The sequence below is a fragment of the Artemia franciscana genome, chromosome 7, assembly GCF_032884065.1.
Source record: "Artemia franciscana chromosome 7, ASM3288406v1, whole genome shotgun sequence".
Taxonomy (NCBI): domain Eukaryota; kingdom Metazoa; phylum Arthropoda; class Branchiopoda; order Anostraca; family Artemiidae; genus Artemia; species Artemia franciscana.
In genome coordinates, this window is record NC_088869.1 from 53,101,208 (window position 1) to 53,127,048 (window position 25,841).

Consider the following 25,841-nt stretch of genomic DNA (forward strand, 5'->3'; position numbering starts at 1 on the left):
GTTTTTCCAAGAATGAATTCTTACATTTATTGCGCTTTTGATGCCAAACAGTGTTTTATTTTAGACACAGTGGATTATTTTATGTCTATTCAAATTATATTCCTACTAGCTACTCATATACTCATATTACTTATCCATAAATTATATCATTTAAATTCACATTGATTTATTGAGAATCGTTCAAACTTTACTGGCGAGAAAATTTTTCGGGTACATGACATTAGAGTCCCATCAAAAGTATAGCATTGTAAACGTTAAGACCACTGTTATAGACGCTTTACATTTGAAATAGGGATTTATTTATGTAACCACTAACAAAACTTCAGTTACTACTAAATACTAAAGGACAGATAGCGTAATCTATTAATTAAAAGTTCTTCATACTCGGTTTTTATGCTGTTTTCATGGTGATTTCAAATAAAAAAGAGTTTTTCCTCCACAATGTACAAATGCTAGATACCAGACGATAATTCTTCTATAGCTTTACTCGTCAACCTTTCTAACACAACCACTGGATTTGCATGCCTGGGATCAATAGGGTAAAGCTCCATATTAAAACGAGTTCGACATCTAGATGAGCCATTCTCTCCAAGTGCAGCCAGGGACACCTCACGATGCTAAAAATGATAAGAAAACTGAAATCAGATAATGTATGTTTATGAATATTTTGAAGTATCAAAATTATAAGAAAACTAAATAAGAAAGTGCTGTGCCTAACCAATTCATGTTCCATAAATGTTGTCATAGAGCATGTCGTCTTGGCCAAGTGGATGCCACGCTGGATTTGGAATCCTTCGTCCGAAGGGCGAGGGTTCGGCTCCTGGTGTGGCCAGTTATTTGGTTGGGACGGGGAATAGTGTCGTGACTGTGTAAGCTCAGCCAGAGTCCACCCAGCTCTAAATGGGTGCTTACAGAAATCTTGGGAAGTTAATCAGGATGGCGGACCCCATCCCCCTATTGCACTTCCTGGCTGTACTTTGAGATGGAGATCAGCAGCACAGGTTTGAACTTTAAGGGTCTAGTCCCGTATCCTAAACCTTTTTTTGTCATTGAGAAGTTATTGGAAGGCCACAATTCCATAGAAATATTAACTTCATAAGAAAGAGGAAACCCAAGCATAATTTTGACACGACACTTCGCGGCTCTTCGTAAGCAAAATACGAACTGAAGAATATACTACATTTGTATATTGTGTATTGTATATACAGCGCGAACTGTTCCAGCAATACTTCGTCAGTCTGCCAACCAAAGTGTCGCAAGGGCAAAACTTTGGTGTGGAATCCGAGAAAGGGATACAAAAATATTACATTGACTTTATAGCCAATTGAACCCCATCCTTTTTAATCGCTGATGTCGTTACAGAACTTGATATTTAAAATATGCAATGAAGCCTGATTAGTATTATGTGTCTATCCCAACTTTTTCACATAACTATATTGCTATAGCTACTTTTTATTAGAACAACTAAGAAACCAATTCATTGTGAAACATTTTTATCTACAATCGCTGTGTAACGGTACTGAGACAATTTTCAGACACTGATTCGTACTGGAATCAAAAGCAATGCAACCAAATTGCTTGTATTAGGGTAAAATGCATATTAGGAGCCCATAACTGGCCCACCAACTAAAAAAGGTGCAAACCTCTCTTCGACTATGATGAATATTCTTAAAGTCAAACTTTACTTTCAAGTCTTCATATAATCTCTGGCTTTTCACCCAAATTCTTTTTGTCAAAATATAAACTAATGTTAAATCTGTTATCTGTTTGAAACTAGTATATTGTATATTTTAAACGGTAAATAGTATATCTTAAGGAAAGTATGAAAATTGGAAAATGATCGTGTCAAACCTAGTTGGCTAGATAGCGCTATCTGTCACTTTAAATAATCTAACCATGTTTCTCGGCAGTTGTCATGGCTTAGTGAATTTTGTCAGAAAATCCCAGCGCTTCCACCATTCCCGATTTTTCGGGTATTTCCCCGAAAATCTCTGTCTTCTGGAAAAAAAGAAATCAGTTCCCTGTATATATAAAAATCACCTTCGAATAGCATTGCCGCCCCCAGCGATTTATCACTAGTGACTATCCATTCCTAGTGATTATTAATTTTACTTTACTTGACATAATTTTTTACTACTTTCCAAGAATAGACCTTTTTTCCTAAATTAGGAAAAGCATTGTGTTCAGAGGATTATACCATTTTATCAAATGCTATGAGATCCTCTCGTGAGTCGTGGTAAAGGATTTTATTCAAAAAAAAACCTATTTGCAAAGATGAGCAAATTATAACAGCCAACCGTTACTTATAAGTGCCTCCCTTGTATTTAAAATGTAATCTGTATGGTATATTTTTCCCAATGTGTATGACAACATCTGGGCTGTCAAAATTTGAATGTCAACATCTCTTAACCAAGAAGATGTGTGCAGAGGCATAACTAGTATAGGCACCGTCTGGAGTTCTAGCACTACATTCAAATTCTGGCAAGTTTTCTTGGATCTGGATACTTGGTGTCTTGAATTCTATTAGTTTGACTGATATTAATCATCCCCATTTTCATCTTTTAATCTAAATTTTATTTCCTGGTAGCTGTAACCTACGCAAGGGGCACCAGCTCACAAAAATGTAAGACCAGGAAAATTTTTTGATTTTTTAATTTTTTTCGTAAAGATACCAAAAAAGTATTTTCAAAATCTAAGGGAAGGGCAATTTTTCTTCAAAAAGAAAATATCAAAAAATGCCAATTAAAATAACAGAATGTAGCACTATTTCTCTTACGTGACCAAATTGTAGCACTTTCCTGCAACATTTTTTATCGTTTTGTCTTGGACCAAATAATAAGGAGTTTGAAAAAAGGCGAAGAGTAATTAAAGAAGGCACGGTCCACCTTTTTCAACACTGTGTGTTTAAAAAGATTGATGCGAAGTTTGATATCACCAGACGTGGATGCCAAAAAGAAAAATCACTGGTTCTGCTAGAGGAAGATATTTGTCGTCGATTTGGGACCTCGGTTTTGGAGGTATATTTTAGATTCCGGCCGCGACTGGTATCTTCTTGTCTCTTCACAGTTAAGATTGAGCAGATACATAGGGTTTGCAGTAAGAGGTATCGATACTATAACAGTTTGTTTGGGATGTGGGACGGTAGGTATTTTTGATTGGGTTAGAGGTGCGTGAGACGAATTGAGTGAAGGATTTGAACTGTAAATGGTCGCTAAGTATAAGATTAGAGGCTGCGGTTAGGTGTTTTTAACTTACTAACAGAAAATTCTTAAGCTCTCAGTAGTAGACAAGGCTAATAATCTAAAACTTCACTTATCTAGCTTTTGGGCAGGCAAATTCCTTAATAGCGACCTCAAATTGATTGAGCCAAGTCATACACAAATCGACAAAATCGATATCAGCCTCAAATCGAAAAATTTGAGCTAGGTCATACCTCATCGAAGATAATTCTTAATTAGCTTTAATTTTGAAAAACTTCTCTTGCAACTTATTCCACTTATTCTGATGGCCGAAAACAGCCACTACATATCAGTTCAGTTTTAGTTCTCATTCAATGAACATCTAAAAAGCGGATAATAAATATTTGACTGAAATTGTGAAATAATTGATCCCGCATTCAATTAGTTTGACTTGTGAAATATATCCCGAGAATTTGTCGAGAAGTTAATTATCTTTGGAATTTGCTGAGAAGTTCACTCGGAATTGTTGTTAGCCGTGGCTTTATTAACGGCGGCTTACCTATTTGCACACTTTGAGTCAGCATGGTTAAATAATTGAATCTTAAACAGGTAAACCTTTCTATTTTAAATAGCTAGTAATTACCATCAAGATGACGGAATCAACAGAAGTCCAGCGGAATCCACGGAATCCAGCTACAGATTTCAAAGAAATTAAGTGAAATGTCCATAGAGCTTAAAAACAGTGATCCCATGTACGAAATATTACAAAACTTATCTGTGGGATTGTTTTCAATTTCGGATTCTCTGAATAAGAAAATTTCTGAAGTGCAAAAAGGTCGGAAAAGCAGAGGCGGAAGTTGGTGAGCTGAAAATGCAAAGAATAAAACGATAATGGACAGAATGGACGCGGATCAAAAAAGGTGTAATGTGATACTCTTACAATTACAATTGACCCAAAGATAAGGGGTTCTAGTCTAAAAGAGGGTATTAGTAGATGCTTAAACGAAATTGCACGAGGTGCCAGGCTTATAAGGTATCAAAAATGTTTTTCGTGTACCTTCAAACCAGAAGTCAGACAAGTCGCAATTAAATTAGCGTCTATGACATTAAAAAAATCCCTGCTTACTTCGGCTGCACTTTTCAAAAGGTTTCATTTGTCCGTAGCGCCAGATTACACTCCTTCAGATTTATTGGTGCGCAGTAAGTTGATACCAATTTTGGAAGCCGCGCGTATGGAAGGCCATTTACATGCAAAGCTTGTGGGCATGGGAATTTTCGTGGGGGATAAGATTTTTGCATACGATAGTGATTTGGGTAGAGTGAAAGAAATTGATCGAGAACAACGAAAGGCTACAGCAGTAGAGGATTTGAGAACCCATGCTCACCAGAATTTAGACTTAAATCGTAACATGCACAGGGACAATGAAGTAATCGACTGTGCAAGTTTACTCAATGAAGAAGGATCAAGATCAGTCAAATATGGGACAGTTATTGAATTTCAGACAGGAAAACGTACGCGTGACGAGATGGCTAGCTGCCACAATGATTTTAATGAACCTGTGACATTTTACGATAATGCAAGTCAGAGTAATCACAATATTTCACGTGAGAGAAGTGGATCGGTAAATTCTGCTGCTAGTGGTCAGAGTATTGGAAGCGCTTCTTCTGTATTTAGAGTAAAAGAGGGGGACCGGGCTGCTTTTGTTAGTGGGCAGTATCATACCCCCCGTTAGATAAGAACCTGTGGTGGATTCAGCTCAGAAGAGTGAGATACAGGGCAAAAAAATATTCGAGAAAGGGAGGCTATTCAGGATTACGAATCATTTGCGCCTGGCCAAATAATGAAAGCCCCATTTTTTTGTCAGGAGCATCCTACTTACGGGGATATAGTAGTGCCTGGGAACCAGTCAAGATTGCCTGAATACGGAATACAGGGCCATAGTTAATCGTGCTTAAGTTTTGTAGTTCGGAATTTGCAAGGTTATAGTAGGGAAAAGTTAGAAAATCTATTAGAGTCAAGTACTTCAGCTGGTTGTGAAAGTTGGGATGTTGTTTCCCTTGTTGAGACGTGGAATTCTCTAGATCATTTTTCGTCATGTGAAGATTTTGATGTTTTTGAGTGTCGGAGGAAAGTTTCGACAAACGGTAAATACTATGGAAGAGTTTCGGCACTTCTAAAGAAGGGTGTATTTAGTTTATTCTGTAGGCTAGAAAGTGAGTCTGAAATTTTTTATAGTTAATATTATCAGTTAAAAACGTTCACCTTGTTGTGTGTGTAGAAAATAATTAGGCCACCAAGAGTTCGGCTTCTTAAGGCAGCTTATTTGCAGAGCTTGAAGGACGGCGGACGTGATTCGTGGCCAAATAGGGTCAAGAAAATACTGGATCTTTGTGGCCTTTCGGAGATGTGGAATGAAGGAAAAGGGCCAATGTGTGAAAGCGTGTCAGTATGGAAGGAAGCCCAGCGAACCCTAAACGACCAAGAGTGGCAAGTTCATAAGGATCAATCTATGTCTTTGAGGTTTTACTCCCAAGCTAAAGACTGTTGGGGAGAGGAAGTTTATTCTAAATTTAGATTAAATAAAAAGGATTTGAAGAATTTTTTGTAGGTAAGAGGGGATAGTTTGGATTTACGTGAGAGAAGGAAATTTTTGGGAAGTTTAGACTGACGACTGGCCCATACTTTTGCCCTATGTGTGGATGTGTGAATGAAAACCTATTTCATTTTGTATCCGAGAGTGAAGAGCTGTCGGAGTTGTGGAATGAAAGTTTTAGACGAGTGTTTGGGAGTGAATGTTGGTTAACTGAGCGGATGGCTGAGAGGAACGCATGTGTTATTAAACAGTTGTGTAAGTTTCTTCGTTTAGGGAATAAAAATAGGGAATCATATTTGAGTGGAAAGCTTGTTACGGTTTTTTATGATTAGTGTTTGCTGGTTAATATGTTGAACCTTGGCCTATTTCTTTGTTTCTCTCTTGTTGCTCTTTTTTCTTAAAGTTGTATTTTGTCTCTGAACTTTGATTGTAGACTCTATTCTGTGTTGCTATGGGCTTTTGCAATAAAACTTATCTTAGCATAATCACCATAGTAGGAAAATAGAAATTATGACTGTATTGCTGAATAAACTCTAGAGGTGCAAGCAGTCCTCCTTCGAAACTGTTGCCTGGTCTTGAGAGGTACTGATGAGCTGGCGACCTTCTCTCGTCTTGAAACTCTCCTTTGTTAAATCCACGCATAAGGGTGCTCAAGTTCCCCGAGGCCCAGATGATTCGACGGTTCCTTTAACTTGAAACTTTAGAGTCGTATTGGGATTAGCCAGGGGTTTTAATTTCTCATTAGGATGCAAAGAAGCTCAGTAAGATGAGCTTGAGGATTCCGCAGTAGCTCATTCAACTGAGGTACCGACTATTTGCACTTCTGAATCAAGATTAATCTCTGCAACAGCAGGGGAAAGCTTTGCGTACCGCTCCGGAAGGTCCGCACCCTTTTAGTTAATAATCTATTCTTACTTGTACGTCCCTTTGTGCAACGGAAATGAAATCAAATTTTTGTGTACCCTCCAAGGCATCGGCAGCAAATAATAGGTACAGAAACTGGCAAATAATGCCAACTCCTCATAGCAAAGAAAATCAAAGCATAAAAGCCAATTATTAATTACATGTCTATCCTTGTCTTAAAATTCAAATAAGATATTTTGTTTTACTATTTACCAACTACCATTAAAGTTGTCAACCCATCACAAATATTAAAACTGTGCATGAACAAATTTTTGTACGATAAAACGGATGTCATGTACTTTTATAATCTCGTCAAGAATTTGATCAGCATAAAAGTCTTCCTGTCTTAGTTCAATAGTAAATTTCTCAACCTAAAATTTCCAACTCAATCATGCAAACTTTCTAATATCACTTAGAAAAGAGAAAAGGGAAAGCTCTGATTTCTTCAACAATTGGGCTAGGTAAGCGTCACACATTTTTTGTCATTTAAATTCAAATTCGATTTAAAACCCGTGCGTTCCCCGTTGCTATCCAGAACAGAACTTTCCAGCTGAAAGCAGAAACATGGCTGAATGGAACGAAAGCTTAGATGCACAGCTTCAGATAGTTCTTTCCAACATAAACTATTAAACGCACCACTTCAAGTCACACACTATCTATATGTTCTGACTCAAGCATTAGCGAGAACCATGCTTTTTTGCCCAAGGCAAGAATTCTAAGCAGCTTTCTAAAATGAAACGTCATATTAATCGATCTGGCTTGAGGTCCATACTTGCCATAAAAACTCATAGATCTGATTAGAATAACGTTTTAGATCGTATCTGTCCGTCAAATATATTGGAAAAATTCGGTCGAACATGTCAACAAAAATCTCCGACGGCTGATTAAAAACCGATTAACAGGCTTGAAAAGAATCTGTATGTAATTTTTTTAAATATTTGTTTTTAGTTACCAAGCAAATATGACACGTCATTTGACTTACCTTTCCTAAGCCAGATGTCGGCTTAAAAGGAAGCTGAGAGCAGTGCTTTCGGCGTCGCTTTGGCTGAAGTCTAGTTTTCGTCTCCAGAACACTGTTCGAATCACTTGAACCGGCATATTCTAGCAGGTTTTGCCTATGTCTTCTTTTCTTTTGTGAAACAGGTTCTTTTGCCAAACTTTTTGTTCTTGTCACCACTTTTGATAAATCTCGACTAGGTCTCCTATAAAAACGGTAAAATAACAAATAAAGAAAAAAATTAAAACGATAGAGGCGTTGAGACAAGGAAAGTGATAGAATGAAAGAGTTAGAGAGAGAGAGATGAAGAGAGAGGGAGAGAAAGAGAGAGAGAGAGAAAAAAAAGAGAGAGAGAGAGGAGTACAACTATTAATACGGTATTAAAAAAGTATTTGAGCTTAAACTATTTGCCCTTCGGTAAATGCCAAATCCAAGAAAAGGCGTTGAGCCTACTTTGTGGAGAATGTATTCTCGAGCTTGTCACCAGGTTTACATTCCTTTTGAGTCACTCAACAAAGTTTGACTAAATGACAAAATTCCAATTGACATTCAAACTTCATTTTACTTATTTTAAGTATCATTTCAAAGATGTACATTCTTACACCATTTTCAGAAGCGATGCCATGTACTTTGCATGGAAGAGGTTGTCGTATAAAATTCGGAGGGGGCGCATTCGATTGGAAATCGAAAGTTCTAGTAATTTTTAAGATCCAAAAGAGAAAAGAAGTCAACAACCTCCCCACCCCCTCACATCCTTCTTTCCTCAAATTTATCCGATGGAAATTTTTAGATAGCTATTTTTATTCAAAATAGCCCAAAAATCAGATAACAAAACGTTCGGAGCCACTCCCCCCCAAGGGCGAAGGAAAGTGTTGTAAGCTATGACCTGGGGCAGATCAAGGTTTATATGGAAGCAGTGGTCGTATAATCTCCTGAGAGAGCTCATTCTAGTGCCCTTTTTTTAGAGTCAAAAGTGATTGGAGGTTCACCCGCCCCCTAACACACCCTCCTTTCCTCAAATGCATCCGATCAAAATTTTTAAATATAATTTTTTCCGAAATAGTCCGAAAATCAGATAAACAAAACTTCTCGGCCAAGCCCCCCCCCCCCGAGATTCCAGGGGAAAGTGAGATCCTTTATATTATGCAAACTTTAACAAGCATTTTAATACGAACAATTTAAAACTTTTGAATACGTAAAAAAAAAAATTCAGAATGATAACAAAACAATTCAGAAGCCTCAGACCCCTTCCCCCAAAGACTTCAAAAGATAAACTTTTGGGCGGAAAGAAAGTTTAAACTTTCGAAGGAATTTTTTAGGGATGTTCAAATACATCAAAATACACAAATTAGAACTAATAAATAAGAATAATATATTTTAATTATCAAGTCTAAGAGGTAAAAATTGTAGAAACTTTCATTTTAAAAATAAATCAAATTTTTGGCAACAAAATGAACCATTTTTTTTTAATTTTCATAGAAAAAGTTTTTCAAAGAAAAGTAGGAGCCTCATTATACTCAAGACCAGCAGAAATAAATTCCAATGGCACTTCATATTAAAAGGTACTGTTTGCATCCAGTTTTTCAAAACAGCGTATTTGCAACATCTCGAGGACGGCGAAGAGTAATAAGTTGAAACTTGAGACTAAGGGTATGTTAATGAGGATACTGAAAAGTGATTGGAGGACTACAAGCCCCTCCCCCCGTTCTCCCTTTTAGATGCTCGCTCCCCTCAACACTGATCAAAATTTGGAAAGTAATTTATTTTAAAATAGGCACAAGATTTAGTAATTGTGCCTCCGGGGATCCAAGCCCCCCCAAAACCCTTAGGGAAAATTGAAAATTATACAATTAACCCTTTTTTAATTGCAGGAATTTTCGCTAGGAAAATGAGGAATGTTTGATTCAGATTGTTTTCGAAAAGAATTTGTCAGTTAAGGCGTTGTTGCGGGGAATGTTGAGGCATACGTTTAGCTAAATCAAAGTATATTGTGTGCTTCCAGTTTTTCAAAAAGGTGCATTTCCAATATCTTACCCAGAGGCATTTCATAATGAAGAAATGATCGTTTAAACTTCGGAGGGGGCTCATCCAATTGGAAAATAAAGTTTTCGGTGCCCATTTAAAGAGCCAAAAATGACCAAAGGGCAAATAGCCCCCCCAAGCCCTCTTTTCCTCAAACGCATCTTATGAAAATTTTAAGATAGCCTTTTCATTCAAAACAGTCTAAAGGTCTTAGTAACTATACCCCTAATGTTGGCAAAATCCCCACAGCCCACAAGACATGGACTGTAAATTACATAAGCTGTCCATTGTTAAAATATAAGGTTTTTATAGAAGGGGGTCGTATAAACTTCGGAGAAGTCTCATTCGATTATAATTTGGAAGTTATAGTTCCCTTTCTAAGAGCAAAAGTGACAGGAGGGCAACCAGCCCTTACAGCCCTTTTATCCCAAGATACTTTTAAGATAGGCATTTTTATTAAAATAGTGTAAATATCAAATAATTATGGTTCTGGGTTTGACACCTCCCCATCTCTCAGGGCAAGGGTTGTAAGCTATGCAATCTGCTTATTGTTACTTTGATAATTTCTTTACTTTGATACTTTGCTATTTTGATATTGCTACTTTAATATTAGTTTTGATACTTTGATAAAACTTTGATGTTGAAAAACAAAATATGATTCTGAAATAGGAAATGTTAAAAAACTTGAAACGTTGGTAATCAAAAACGAACAGAGATTAATTAAAAACAAATTCCGTCAAAGAAGTTTTTTAAAGACAAGTAACGGCCGTATCAAACCTGACATCAGCAACAACAAATTCCTCTAATAATTCAAAATCAAAATCCCTTCTACTCAGAAGCGTTATTTTGTAGTTTACAGTTATCTTTTCGCTTTTTGTTTTTTTCTAATTTTTTCGCCATAGCCTTCATAGAACTGAGCTTTATTATAAGTGTTATATTTATTACTTATATAAATATATATATGTTATATTTATACTTATATTTATTATAAGTGTTAATGAGCTTTTTATTATCAAACTATTAAGAGTTGTTTATTTTCAAATCATGAGCTATTATGAGTATTATGAACTATTTGTTACCGTTCTTTTCCTGAAGTGTTGTTTTGTAGTTTTCAGTGAGCTACTTGTTGATTTCCTAGGCTTCTCTGTGTAGCCTAGAGGGCATATTTATAGAGGGCATAAATAAACTATCAAACAGTTCGTGGTAACGAACTGTAGTAAGGAGGGACCCGGCTCAATAGTAACCAAAACTCTAAAAAATGGAATTTTGACATCAGTAGCTACATCAAAAGAATCGCATTTTAATGCTGATTTCAAATATATAAGTTTCATCAAGTTTAGTCTTACCAATCAAAAGTTACGAGCCTGAGAAAATTTGCCTTATTTTAGGAAACAGGGGGAAACACCCCCTAAAATTCATAGAATCTTAACAAAATTACACCATCAGATTCAGCATATCAGAGAACCCTACTGTAGAAGTTTCAAGCTCCTATCTACAAAAATGTGGAATTTTGTATTTTTTGCCAGAAGGCAGATCACGGATGCGTGTTTATTTGTTTGTTTGTTTTGTTTTTTTTTTCCCCAGGGGTGATCGTATCGACCCAGTTGTCCTAGAATGTTGCGAGAGGGCTCATTCTAAAGGAAATGAAAAGTTCTAGTGCCCTTTTTAAGTGACCAAAAAAATTGGGCACCTAGGGAGGCACCTAGGCCCCCTCCCACGCTAATTATTTTCCCAAATTCAACGGATCAAAATTCAGAACGGATCATTTAAAAGTCAACGGATCAAAATATCCATTTTATTCAGCGTAGTCGAAAAACTTTATAACTATGTCTTTGAAGACGACTTACTCCCCCAGAGACCCGTGGGAGGGGCTACAAGTTACGAACTTTGACCAATGCTTACATATAGTAATGTTTATTGGGAAGTGTACAGGCATTTTCAGGAGGATTTTTTGGTTAGGGGGAGGGGTTGAGAAGAGGGGGATATTTCGGGGAGCTTTCCATCGAGGAATTTGTCATGGGGGAAGAAAATTTCCATGAAAGGAGCGCAGGATTTGCTAGCATTACTTAAAAAAAACAATGAAAAAATAAATATGAAAAGTTTTTTTCAGCTGGAAGTAAGGAGCAGCATTAAAACTTAAAACAAACAGAAATTATTACCCATATGAGGGGCTCACCTCCTCCTCATACCTCGCTCTTTACGCTAAAGTATTTTTAGTAATGTCAACTATTTATTCTACGGCTTTTGTGATTCAGGGGTCATTCTTAATGAATTGGGACAAAATTATATCTTTTACTAATAAAAAGATTCGTAAAAAATTAAAAGTTCTAGTTGCCTTTTTAATTAACCAAAAAATTGGAGTGCAACTAGGGTTCCTCTCCCGCTCTTTTTTTTATCAAAATCATTCGATCAAAATTATCAGAAAGCCGTTTAGCCAAAAAAAAATAAAAAAATATGCAAATTTCGTTTTAATTGTTCCTCTGCGGAAAGCCAAAATAAAAACATGCATTGATTCAAAAACGTTCAGAAATTAAATAAAGAAAAACAAGTTTTTTCAACTGAAAGTAAGGAGTGACATTAAAACTTGAAACGAACAGATATTACTTCGTATATGAAAGGGGCTACTTCCTCATCAACGCCCCGCTCTTTACGCTAAAGTTTTTTACTATTTTAAAAAGAAGAGTTGAGAGAAAGAGTCAAACTTTAGCGTATAGAGCGGGGCGTTGATGAGGAAGCAGCCCCTTTCATATAAGAAGTAATTTCTGTTCGTTTTAAGTTTTAATGTCGCTCCTTACTTTCAGTTGAAAAAACTTGTTTTTTTATTTTTATCATTATTAGTCGCCCAGATATTACTATTAAAGAATAAATGAAACCAAGGCTAACATATTTTATACATACAATACATATATATTATACATATAACTATACAATATAATTATATACATATATAATAATATATAACACGTATAATTACACATATACACATTATTGTTATAAAGCTAACATAAACAATCATAGCTAAAAAGCATACAACGAGTACTAATATAAGTGAAGAAATAAATCTTAGAATGAGTAAAACTTAATTGAATATGCAAATCAAACCTAAAACGAACAAAAATCACGACAAACAAGACGTTGGCAACTGTCCCCTTTCCCAACTGTTAGATTCTAAAGCGGATGTTCCCAACCTTTTTTTCCTCATGGACCATTTTAAAAATTTTACTGGTTCTGGTGACTCCCTTCAGCTATATTTCTACAATATTTGCAAAACGCGACAAAAATGTGAAGATCAGATCTACCTATGGGAATTTACTTTGTGGTTTAGTTCCAAGCACGAACTGACATTTTAAGAAAAAAGTGACAATTGATTGGTTGATTAATAAACCGACTGTGCAGTGAGTGGTTGTCAAAATGTAAAACTGACCAATCAAAAAATTGTGTCCATATTACTTAATTTTTTGACATTTACTCACATTACGAGAAATCAATCAATTCTCACTTATTTTATTTAAAAATAATCGGAATGAAAAAATAAAGAAGTTCTTGTGTTTCATATATTCAAATAGTTAATTATTACACTTTAAATTAATAACTTAAAATAAGTTGTATATTTCTACAATAACATTCACACAATAGTCATATGTTAACGGGAAGGATGTACTTGACGAATTAAGAGCAAATTACCAATATTAGGGTTCAATTTGGTTAGAAATAACCGCAGATCTCCCTGTTCTTTGATATTCAATCAGCTCCTTTTTCCGTTAAAAGGTTTGCAAGGGCACTAAAACTCTTTTCGACAAGATATGATGAGGGAAACGCATTCAAAAGCTTTCTCGCAATTACCCCCAGTCCAGGACGTTTTTTGGGTATTTCTACCTGCAACCAAAATATTTGATATCCTCTTTTAAATTTCACCTTTAGCTCCTCATTAGTGCTAAGCTCGAGTAGCTCCTCTTGTAATAATAACATTGCCCAATTCGTTTTCATCAAATGGATTTATGGTCCATGGTGGTATTTCCACCTTCATTCCATCTCCAAATCTGATTTCGAAGTCATCATGCAGGACAATTAAATGTTGAACGTAGGTCTGAATATCCTCTTCAAGGTATTCTACCTGTGACAAGTATAAAAACTGGCAAAATTTGCAACTGACTAATATTTTGCTGCATGTATTTCAATTTTCCAAGAAAAGCCGAAATTACACCCTTTGCTTTTATTAAATTGAGACTGTCCCCTTGTAATTGCAAGTTAATGTCATTAATTTTTTTGGACAAATCTGTCAAATACGCAATGTCTGCTTTCAAAATGACCAGGTTCTCTTAAATCTGGATCTTTACTTTCTAGAAACTCAAATACTGATTCAAAAATTTAGTAAAATGCACCTTAAATTAAACATGCACCTTTCGATAACCAGCATACTTCAGTATGTAAGAGCAATCGTTAAAATTGTTCATCATTTTCATCGCAAAATTGTGCAAATAAACCCGTATTCAATACATTCATTCTTATTTTGTTAACTGCATTAATCCCAAATCTAAGTGATTGGTGTAATTTCTCACTCAAATTTTTCGCTACTAGATGTTGTCAGTAGATGACACTGTGAATGGCAATTATGTCTGGTATAATTTTTTCAAGATGGTTTATTAACGAACGATACCGCCCGACCACGGCAGGAGCTTCACCTGTTGCCACCGAAATACCATTTGTGAATGGAATCGACTTTTCTTTAAAAAATCACTCAGGACAATAAATATTGATTCATCTTTCGTGTCCGTCTTTAAAGTTTTCGCAAATAGTAACTCTTCATGCATTTCTTGGTCCATAACAAATCGAACATATGCCAATAATAATGCGGTAATGTTGACTCGTCCAATTGAATAGAAAAATTAGTTGTTTACAGATAATACATAAGAAACTTTCAATATCAGAACTCATTTCATCAATACTCTGTACAGTGTTGTTACTCAAAGGAATTCTTTTGAATATGTCGAAAGGAAATTTGTGCAGAACATTTTTTAAAACATCTTCAATAGCGGGTAAAACTAACCGTTCTCCAATGGTGTGCGGTTTTCTAAATTTCACTATAAGTAATGAGATATTGTAAGATGCTCGCAAGCCATCATCGTTTCCTTCAGACGTTGAAGGAAACATACTGTGCACAGTGGGTCTCTTTTCATTTTTTTTTCCTTCAAGTTTTGAAAATATTCCAAATCTTTATCTATTTTGTCAGGATGACACCATCTTATATGATCTTCAAGCTTCGATGGTTTCATAGAGTCAGTGTGCAAAACTTTGTGGCACAAAAGTCAAATGGTCAACCGCTTGTCTGCTTTTGATGGTAAAAAAAAACACATTTTAAATAATCAATAAATAATCAAGAAATGTCGACATTTCTTCTTGGCTTCAGCCATGTTTATTAATGAAAACGTTCTTTTAGTAAATTTATGGCGGTCCTACTTAACATAATACGACTATTGGAACAGAGAAGGAGCAATGAAATTAATAAAATTAATTATTGCAATGAAATAAATAAAGAACCGTCAGCAAGCTGAAGAATCAAACAGGTTCATACAAGATCCCAAGCACATTCACCACCAGTCGTATTTCGTCTCTTTGCACGATTAAACAAGCGTTGCGGAGGGTGGTGACGGCAGCGGTAGTGCTTTGCAAGTCTTTAAGTGTTGTAGTGAATAAAAAATATGCAAGTTTTTAAAAGTAAAAGTCGCTGAGCTTCTTAAAATAATATCTGCCTGTATTAATAGGTGAAGTCAAGTCAACATGTTAGTCATTCACTGTCGAAACCAGATAAAATTTCGTGCACCCCCTTTTTACTAATTGCGAACCCCCATTATTTTGTCACACCAACGTAGATCCCTTCAAGCTTCCCGTGGACCCCTTGGCGTTCACCTGGGCCACTTTGGGAATCACTGGTCTAAAGCCTACTGCGTCATTGACGCTTTGCTACAAACTATATGTCTGTTGACCAGCCTTGGAAAGAACTAATAAAATTAATCTGTATATATGATCCTTAATGATAGAAATTGCTGAACCGTCATCAGTTCAAGATTTTGTTTCAATGTAATTTTTATTTTCAATATTGTAATAAGTATAGAAGAAACTAACTATAACATAATCGTTTCCAGTAAAGCGCCAATGACGAGGTAAGCTTTAGACTTTTACAGTTAGGAAAGGAGGAAGTACCAAAACTCGTTTGTCGTGATTTTTGCTTGTTTTAAGCTTGATTTGCAGAATTAATTTAAGTTTTATTTGGTTTAAGATTTATTTATATTAGTACCTGTTGTATGTTTATTTCCTATGATTATTTATTTAATTTCTGTTCGTTTTGGGTTTCATTTATTCCATAACAGTAATTGTCGTCGTTTTGAGTTTGAAATACTATCAAATAAAAAAACAAGTTTTTTTTTTTTTTACTAAAAGTAAGGAGCGACATTAAAACTTAAGACGGACAGAAGTTACTCCGTATTTTCCTCCTCAACGCCCCGTTCTTTGCGCTAAAGTTTGACTTTTTCTCTTAACTCTACTTTTTAAAATAGTGAAAATTTAGCGTAAAGAGCGGGGCGTTGAGGGGGAAAAGCCCTTTTCATATACGGAGTAATTTCTGTTCGTTTTAAGTTTTAATGTCACTCCTTTAGTTTAGTTAAAAAAATTGTTTTTTTTTTCATTTAGTTTCTGGACGTTTTTGAATTAATGCATGTTTTGATCTTGGCGACTTTGGGGAAAAATGAGGGTGGGAGGAGGCCTAGGTGCCCTCCAATTTTTCAGTTCCGTTAGAATGAGCCCTCTTGCGACATTTTAGGACTACTGAGTCGATACAATCACCCCTGAAAAAAAACACAAAAAAAAACAACAAGAAACAAATAAACACGCATCCGTGATCTGTCTTCTGGCAAAAAATGCGAATTTCCACGTTTCTGTAGATAGGAGCTTGAAACTTCTACAAAAGGGTTCTCTGATACGCTGAATCTGATGGTGTTATTTTCGTTAAGATGGTATGAGGGGGTGTTTCCCCCTATTTTCTAAAATGAGGCAAATTTTCTCAGGCTCGTAACTTTTGATGGGTAAGATTAATCTTGATGAAACTTATATATTTAAAACCGGCATTAAAATGCAATTATTTTGATGTAACTATTGGTATCAAAATTCCATTTTTGGATTTTCAGTTACTATTGAGCCGGGTCCCTCCTTACAACAGTTCGTTACCACGAACTGTTTGATAGGAATCAATATCTCCTTAATTTTAATTTGGCCTTTACTTTCCTTTGAAAAACTTCTTTTCGGAAGTTTTTTTAATTAATCTTAAAAAAAAAACACACCCTATAGAGACTGGGCTTTCCGAACGTGAATTGCTTGAACTGTCGCTGCTGTCAGAAACATTTCTATATAAGCTTTTCCTTCTCAAGTCCACTTCTCTATCAAGTTGCTTATGAACAGTCGAATCATCATTTGAATCACCAAAATTTTGCCAACTTTGCCCACATTTATTTTTCTTTTGTGATACTGGTTTCTTTGTAGAACTTTTGGTTTTTGTTGTACTTTTGGATAAGTTTCGATTAGATCTCCTATAAGCAATACTATATAAGTAATACTATAAGCAAAGATACAAAATCCTACAAAATTTTCTTAAGAGCCATACCCGACAGGGACGTAGTTTTCTGAACTGGAACTGCTTGAACTATCGCTACATTCAGAATCACTTCTACCAGGGTCACTGTTTTCACTAGAGCTTCTCCTTCTCCAATGAACTTGTCTATCAAGCATCTCTTGAGCAGCACGATCTCCAGCCCTGAACTTTTCTAAGGATTCAATTTTACGAAGTTTCTCTTTCTTTGTCATTGGTTGAACGCAGTCAATTAAGGTTAGGCGTAGGGTTTTGAAAAGTCTCGCCTAGAGAAGAAAAATGAGTATTTACATTGAAATTTACTTTCGACTAAATATGGTAAAATAAACCAAGTTTATCTTTACCCACTTCCAAAATATATAAAGTAGAAAGTGGAGCAAGAAAAAAGAAAAGAAATGAACTGAAAGACATCAAAATCATTGGATTCTGATTTTTGAATTATCTTTACTGGTGTAAGTAAAGAAAGATTTGAGAGCCATAGCTAATTAGAGTAAAGCCAAGACAGATTAAAACTGGCTTAGCTTTTTCAGAGTTGCAAAAATGTGATAAATTTCAATCGTTGATGCTAGTTTATCACCCAACCTAGGACAGAACTAAGGTAGATATGCATAGAATAAGGACAATGCAAATAGATTCTCTTTCTGTGTCATTCAGTCGATTATAATCAAGCACGCTTAGGCGTAGGATATTGATTAATCTCACATATAACAGAAATATGAACATAGAAAATAAAATCAATTTTTTTTAAACAGAAAAGGCATTTTTTAAATTATAAAATTAAAACAAAAAACCCCTGCAGTTACAGGGCTTTTTACAAGGAGAAAGAGAAAAAGTTAAGACTGATTCACCTTAACAATATTCAAAGCTAAATACTGTCATACTTAATGACGCAAAACCTACAATAAGGGCATGAAGGGGTGGAATTCGTTGCATTGAAGATTTGATAAAAGATGGCTTGCAACTTTAGGCCATTTTAGCCTGCACAGAAAATATGCATTATTTTGGAAGGAAATAAGGATAAGTAAGGTTTATACTTTTTACATGGGTTTCCGACAATTTTTACAAAAATAATCGTTCAAAGGCATGAGTCAGAAACTTTGATACAGGGCCTTCTTAGCCACTTAATAGGTGCGACAAATGAATATAATACCTGAGTGGCTGGGAACATGTTGGACACAAAGCTTTATGCCCTTCGAAGCATGTACATTTGAATGTGGCCCACACTGGACATATTAATGTATTAGCTTATATTTTGAGGGTGAACCTAACAGCTCAAGATAAACAATTGAGTCTCAAATTGATTCAAAGAGGATATCCCATTCAGATTTTAAAGGTCATTGGTCACTCGTGAGTTTTAGATTAAAAACTTGTTAAAACTTTCCATCCGATTTTCGATTCAGATTTTTAACTATCATTGATCACTCACGAATCTTAGATTAACAACTTGCCGAAAGTTGCCGTCTGATTTTCCATCCAGATTTTTTTTATGGTAATTGGTAACTAACAAATTCTAGATTTAAAAACTTGCCAAAAGGTGCCATCTATTTTCCCATCACGACCTTTGTGGTCATTCGTCAGTCACGAAATTTAGATTAAAAACTTGCCAATAGTTTGAGATATTTTGGATGAATTTCATGGCTCCCCAAATTATACAGAGTTAATAAGGTTTCAGCCATCAAAAATGATCAAAAACTGCTACTAAAAATCCATCTTAAGGATTTCTATATAGATTCACACTTGAACTTGGCTAAAACTAGGCTAACTCTAGGCTTCACACTGAACTTGGCTAAAACTTTAGAAAATTGTTTAAAAGTCATTGTTGTAAATTGGCCTTGAAGCTATAGCTAACAGCTAGACGAAAACTGTCCAAATTTACTGCGATGTCCAGCTGTCAGAAAAAATGGTGCTTACCTAGAGAAGGACTTGTAGAGAGGAAAACATGTTAACTAGACAATTCTTATTAACTTACTTCTTATATATGCAGAATAATTATAATTAACTTATACAGCATGCAGCTTAGCTTTTTCTCCACTTATTCTGGCGTTTTTGCACATTTTCTAGAAATTTATAAATTTTTCACAACAATATTTGTTTAATTCTAAGAAGTATACTAAATGCACCACTATCAACTCAAGATTCTGGCCGTTTTTCTGAAACAGAACGCGATCTATAGTTTTTTATTTACAGAGTTGTCTTAAGTCCATATACTTTTTTCATGAATTTTGTGTCGACGCCACTGCAATTACTTTAGCGTTCTCTACGGGAATTTTTTTTTGTAAATGGTGCTCTGTTTCAGGAAAAAGGGAAAAACATTAAAATAGCTGAAGAAAAAGCTTAGCTACATCCAAAATGTGTGGACTAAAATTATTCTGCATATGATAAAGTAAGAATTGTTTTCTTGTTTAAAAAGTAAGAATCTTATCATGTTTAAAATCTCTATAAGCAATTCTATATATTTCACATATAGTAATATAATTCTCTACAATTCTCTATATTTAAATCCTCTCTAGACATAAACCAAAAAAAGAAAATATTTCTTAAAGAGTCTGGGATAGCTAAAGCAGCCTCTGTATTAAGATCATCTCTGCCGCATCAAGTTTAATGTCTACGTATAGCAGCTCCAAAGGTTCGTTTCTCGATTCAGTACTGTACCAAGTTAATTAGTTAATGTAAGAAACATCTCTGTCGTTTTATGAGATTCAAAAACCCTTGAGATTTAAAACAATATCAAAAATCCAGATCTATATTATTTTTCTGATCAAAATTTTTTTTTAATGGCTGGATTTGACAGAGACAACAAATCGATTTGGAGTATTACTATACTGATTCACTGTTACGCCTACCATAACAGACAATCCTTCCAAAACCCATCGCTTAGGATGAAACAGAACGCTATCTATAATTTTTCATTTGCAGAGTTGTCTTAAGTCCATAGACTTTTTTCATGAATTTTGTGTCGACGCCACTGCAATTACTTTAGCTTTCTCTACGGGAAATTTTTTGTAAAGGTGCTCTGTTTCAGGAAAAGGGAAAAACATTAAAATAGCAGAAGAAAAAGCATAGCTGCATACAAAAATGTGTTAACTAGAATTATTCTGCATGTCATAAAGTAAGAATAGTTTTTTTTTATCATATTTAAATTCTCTATAGGTCGTTCTCTAGACATAAAAAAAAAAAAAAAAATGTTTCTTAAAGAGTCTGGGATAGCTAAAGCAGCCTCTGTATTAAGATCATCTCTGCCACATCAAGTATAACGTCTACGTATAGCAGCTCCAAAGGTTTGTTTCTCGCTTCAGAACTGTACCTAGTTAATTAGTTAATATAAATAAATAAATAACTTTATTCCTCACGCCTCTCAATACAAAATTTCTATACAACTGACACCTTTTTAAAAGAAAAATGTTATGGCAGGGCGAAGAGCGGATCGACTGCGGCACAATTTCCATTTAAAGTCGTCCTACGTTAAAAGTCTCGAGATATGGTATGTTTATGTTTAGGCTGTTGGAGAAGGCTTCCAGTGATTTCATCTTTTCTACTGGGAATGGTAGTTTGTTCCAGATCCTGATGACCCTGGGTATGAACGAATGATGGTAAGAATTAGATCTTGCAATCTTCATCTTCACGGGCTCCAGTTGCAGACTGTGCGATCTTGTGTTGCTTTGGGTAGTTAGTTGAAGAAGCTTGTCTTTTACGTTCCCAAAATTCTCATGAACTATCTTGAAGAGGGTTTTTAAGTCTAAGATCGTTCTTTTTGTCTCAAGTTTATGGAGAGTGAGCCTTCTTAGAGCTTCGTCATACAGAAGGTTTCTGAATCCTTGACAATGCGTTTCTAGACCCGTTCTATTCTGTCAATACCCTTTTTGAGATATGGCGACCAGATGCCAGTGGCGTATTCAAGCTGTGGCCTGACGTAGCTTATGTATGCGGATATCTTTGAGTGATTGTCAAGGTATCGTAGGGATTGACTGAGTAGCCAGAGAGTATTCGACGGTTTACGCACAACCAGGCCGATATACTTTTCTGGTTTGAGGTCCAAGCTCAGAATTACACCTAGGTCCTTTTCACAGGTAGATTTTGTCAGGTCGATACCTTTCATTTTGTATGAGTACATCGGAATTTGGCGGCCAAGATGGACGACAGAGCATTTTGCTAAATTTTGTGAAAGTTGCCATTCTTCGCGCTTCTCTGTCAGGGCATCCAAGTCGCTTTGCATGTAGTCGTGTATCACTACTAGTTGGGAAACAGTAGAACGATTTTTATGGAAGCCATGCTGATGATCTGAGATGAGGTTGTTCAATTCGAGGTGCGAGTTATATTCCGGAATATAAGAAACCTTTGTGTCGTTTTATGATTTTCAAAAACCTTTGAGATTTAAAACAATATCACAAATCCAGATCTATATTTTTTTTCTGATCTGAACTTTTTTTTTAATGGGTGCAGTTGACAGAGACAAAAAAATCGACTTGGAGTATTATCATACCGATTCACTCTTACGCCTACCATAACAGACGATCCTTCCAAAACCCATCAATTAGGATAGACCCACCGATTCGTAAAACTATACATTGGTATTCCATGCTATAACTTTGTTCAAAAAATATTAGTCAGGAATGTTAAAATTATTTGTGCAAATGGGAACAAATCCGATATGGTAGACAAAAGTAAATCTCAAGGACAAAAAAAATTCAAGTATTTCATAGTTTACTGAATTTTCAAGTTTTCAATCTGGCCTAGCTTAGCAGTTTATTTAACTCAAGATGTTGGCCAAGAGCCAGCCTGAGTAATATATGATGGGACTAGAGCCTCATATTGTAGAATGAAAACTTCCTTTCTTTTTTTAAGAGAAACTTTTTAAATTTTACAAAACAATATTACTATGCGTGCCAGCTACAGCTGGTCCTATACACGTCCTGGCTAAGTGGTTGGTGCGTTGGTGTGGGAATTCTTTGTCCAAGGGGCACGAGTTCAATCCCAGTTGTGACCAATTATTTAGTTTGGGACGGGGTCAGTGGCGTGACTCTGTAAGCTCAGCCAGATCGACCCAGCTCTAAATGGGTACCTGGAGAAATCTGGGGAAGGTAAGCAGGAAGGGTGTGTGAAAGCACAGGATGGTTTGCCCTCAGCCCCCCATTCCACTTCTTGGCTAAAGAGCCACGAAACGGAGATCAGCACCGCCGGTTTGGACCTTAAGGGTCTAGTCTTACTTACTTACTTACCAGCTTCAGCAGGAAATGAGGCAGACAGAAGAGTGAAATCCGATTGGCACCAAACCTTTCTTGTTCGACGTTTTTGGTATTTTTACTCCTTCATTTGGGCAGAATTTCATTTAAGGTCCTTCTATGCTCACGAAATATACAGGGTAGTTCCTTCCAAAACATATCGACGAAAATGTCTTCATAGTAAGTAAAAACCGATTAAAAGACCCCTAAAAATCGACGTATTATTCTTTCTAAACTGTTCATTATTATGTCTTCATGATTTTCCCTTGAGTAACGTAACTTATCTTTGACGTACCTTTCCTTTTCTAGTTCTTGGTTCCAAATCATCACTTGAGAGAGGTGAAACATCTTGTGTACGTTGATTTTTTGTAGACTTTCTATTATAGCGTCCTGCTTTCTCTAACATTAGCTGATCATAGTCAAGCAAGCACAGACGAAGAGAATTGATTAATCTCACCTATAAAAACCAAATGATAACTAAATTCAAAAGAATCAAAAGAAAAGTCCTCATTTACATTATTGAAAAACAAAATATTCCTCCAGTTAAAGGGACTCTAAAGAATGAAAAAAGGTCCCTAGAAAATGACAATGGCCAGAATTTTCACCCCTGAAATAAGGTGATACAACCTAACTAATACTAACAAGTCACTGCCGTTCCTATCCAGTGACAGAGAGTATACAATTGATTCCAATCTTGAAGCCACACCGTATTCAAGTTTTATTACTATTTTGTAACTTCAACAAGACTATTAAATCACAGTCTGTTCCAAAATATTCTGATTGACTAGCCATAACCAATTGCTTCAATCAATTAATCTCTGTATGGCACTCATTGATTCATCCATAGATTAAAGAAAAATCTCCATTGTATTAAACAAACTTATTTCTGATACTAATTTCAGAAACGAGAATTATTTGCATTTTCGAAAGATATCCTTGGACAACAGTCAAGAGGGTTTCATAAAATAATTTTTTAGAAAGATCCGATGGTTATTATTAAACAGGATTTTCGATCCACTTTCAGAAAACAACTCGACGAAAAATCGGAAGCATCTTTGGCACTTCTGAAAATGTGTTAACTGACTTAAGCTTCCAACTATTCAAAATGATTCAAAATTAGGGGATCTAGACTAGTTCGAATGTGAACTTATTCAAAAAACTAACAAACTCCACCAGAAACTGACAGCTCCTAAAAATTGTTAACCCTTCATAAAAGTATAGATTTTTTAGAAATAAATAGCACGGAAGTTAGAACAGATAATTAGAAGCAAAACAGAAGAACAGAACAGATAATTAGAAGCAAACTGTTAAAAATTTACTGAGATGCCTAACTGTTAAATAAAAAAGGCCTTTCTGTAGTCTGCGGTTGCTATAAGAATTGTTCGGCTAAAAGCGTCATGTCGAAGTTTCTCTATTCAGTTTTGAGCCTCCTTAATTAGTTCGTATAAAAAAATATTTGCTTATTTTCACAGAGTTCTTAGAAAATTTATAAGTTAACAGGATGGCTTATTCAAATCAAAATTCATATGCTTCCTAAACTTCACGAAGAATCACTTGAGATGATAAACAAATGATGGGCAAAGAATATATCATTCTGGTATAAATTCAATGTAACACGGAAAATTCAACAGCCCCTCGCTTGTTAAGAGCTAAAAATTGGTAGATAGGATATCCATCTACACCAAGTTACAAATCTGTCACTAATTATTAATACACAATACAAAAAATACCTTATAGTGTCTGAAAAAACACAACTAGGACACAAATACATATAACCAAAATGGCTTACAACCAGTTCGTGACCGAACCAGTTTACGAAACAACATATATTGGCACTTTTTCTCATTAAGAGCTAGTAAATTCCTTGATTACCAAAAAGATAGACCTTGTAACGTGCATTAAAGATTTTAGAAAAGAACTGCTAAGTCCTAGTAAGAGGAAAAAATTACTTTTTAAGTAATTTGTCAGAGCTTGGTTCAAGGTCTGACTTGGCCAGGTTCCACCAGTTGCTCTAAAATCCCTTTTGAAACTTAAAAAGGGCACTATAACATTCACTTTCAAGTCAAATGAACCCCATCTGAAGTTTACACCACCGCTAATTCCCCGGTTTCCAAACACTAAATATGATCTTTAGACAAATTCAGTTCTGAAGACTATGAAACAGCATTTATTTTAATTATTATGTTTAATATGTCTATATTAATACGTTTATGAATTTAATTGGGTAGCCATTACAAATAAAATGTCTATTAAATAAAATAATTCTGAATCAAGAAATTCTTGGTAGCAGCTTCTGAAAGCCTTATTAACTAATGAAATTAAAACTCATTGATTACAGAAACTGGCTGGCGCAAGTTAAAATTCAGATATATATCACTGTGTGTAGGCTTTTAGAAAAGCATAACAAAATCTCCTTTAATTAATAAAATATCAAAGAATGGCAGCTCATTATTTTCTTCATACTCAACTATAAATTTCATATTTTATCCAGTTGCTTTGGTGTTCTCATTGAAGCAATCCTTTTAGCTTCTGTGACCTATAATCTCAATTGCGACTGTTGTAGATATTGATATTGTTTTTCTCTAATATCTTGGTTTCGGATTTTATTAACTTTTAGTTTAGTTTATCTTTGTTTTTGTCAGTGTTGGAGACGCCTCGTTTCATACAGGCAAAATATCCATGTCATTTGAGTTATTATTTTTTTTACTAGCCAGGTCAGGGCAGGGATACACTCAATTGAATAATTCCTTATTTTTAAGCAATTGTGTGTTTTTCAATAATTGTAATAATTCATCAAATAAAAATAACCACAAGGATATCATAATTATCTGTTTCTTGCAATTAATTGCAATAATGATGCTTACTTACTACACTTACTTATTACAATTACTTACTTATTACTTATTTATTGCAATTTTCTTGCAATATGACGCTTACTTACAAGCTACAGAAAGAAAAATCAGCAATCTTTGACAGCAATCTCAGTACCAGCCAGCACAACACAAGAGGACACTCCAAGAAGCTACCAAAGTCAAGCTCCCGATCTAAAACTCGCCAAACATTCTTTTCGAGAAGAGTCATAAATCATTGGAATAAACTGAAAGATTCAACTGTCAGTGCTCCCTCCATCCAGTCCTTCAAAAACCAATTTGACAAAGAGTGGGAGAAGAAGCAGTGGAGGTTCGACTGGCAGTCATCAACTGAAGAGTACTACAGACCTTAAGGCTTCCGGATGGATTAAGATACGGTAAAATAGTAGAATCTAACAAAAACAGATAAATTTTAATA

The 25,841-nt window shown here is 35.3% G+C and overlaps 1 protein-coding gene across 1 annotated transcript; it reads right to left on the reverse strand.

Annotated features, from left to right (window-relative positions):
• Positions 1-276: 276 nt before the first annotated feature.
• LOC136029725 (uncharacterized) lies at positions 277-25,634 on the reverse strand. The gene is made up of 5 exons (XM_065708231.1): positions 25,542-25,634; positions 22,849-23,010; positions 17,350-17,600; positions 7,659-7,878; positions 277-617 (listed from the first exon to the last, which is right to left on the reverse strand). Exons 1-5 carry the CDS (start codon positions 25,632-25,634, stop codon positions 453-455), a joined length of 891 nt encoding a protein of 296 aa, XP_065564303.1. The 3' UTR covers positions 277-452.
• Positions 25,635-25,841: the final 207 nt, after the last annotated feature.

Bases quoted from the DNA above. Each gene is read 5' to 3' on its own strand.
- LOC136029725 (XM_065708231.1), bottom strand. From the start codon at position 25,634: ATGACTCTTCTCGAAAAGAATGTTTGGCGAGTTTTAGATCGGGAGCTT. The intron at 23,011-25,541 runs GTACTGAGATTG...TGGTTTTTATAG, and splicing joins CTCTTGTGTTGTGCTGGCTG to GTGAGATTAATCAATTCTCT. The intron at 7,879-17,349 runs GTATGGCTCTTA...CCGTTTTTATAG, and splicing joins GAAAACTACGTCCCTGTCGG to GAGACCTAGTCGAGATTTAT.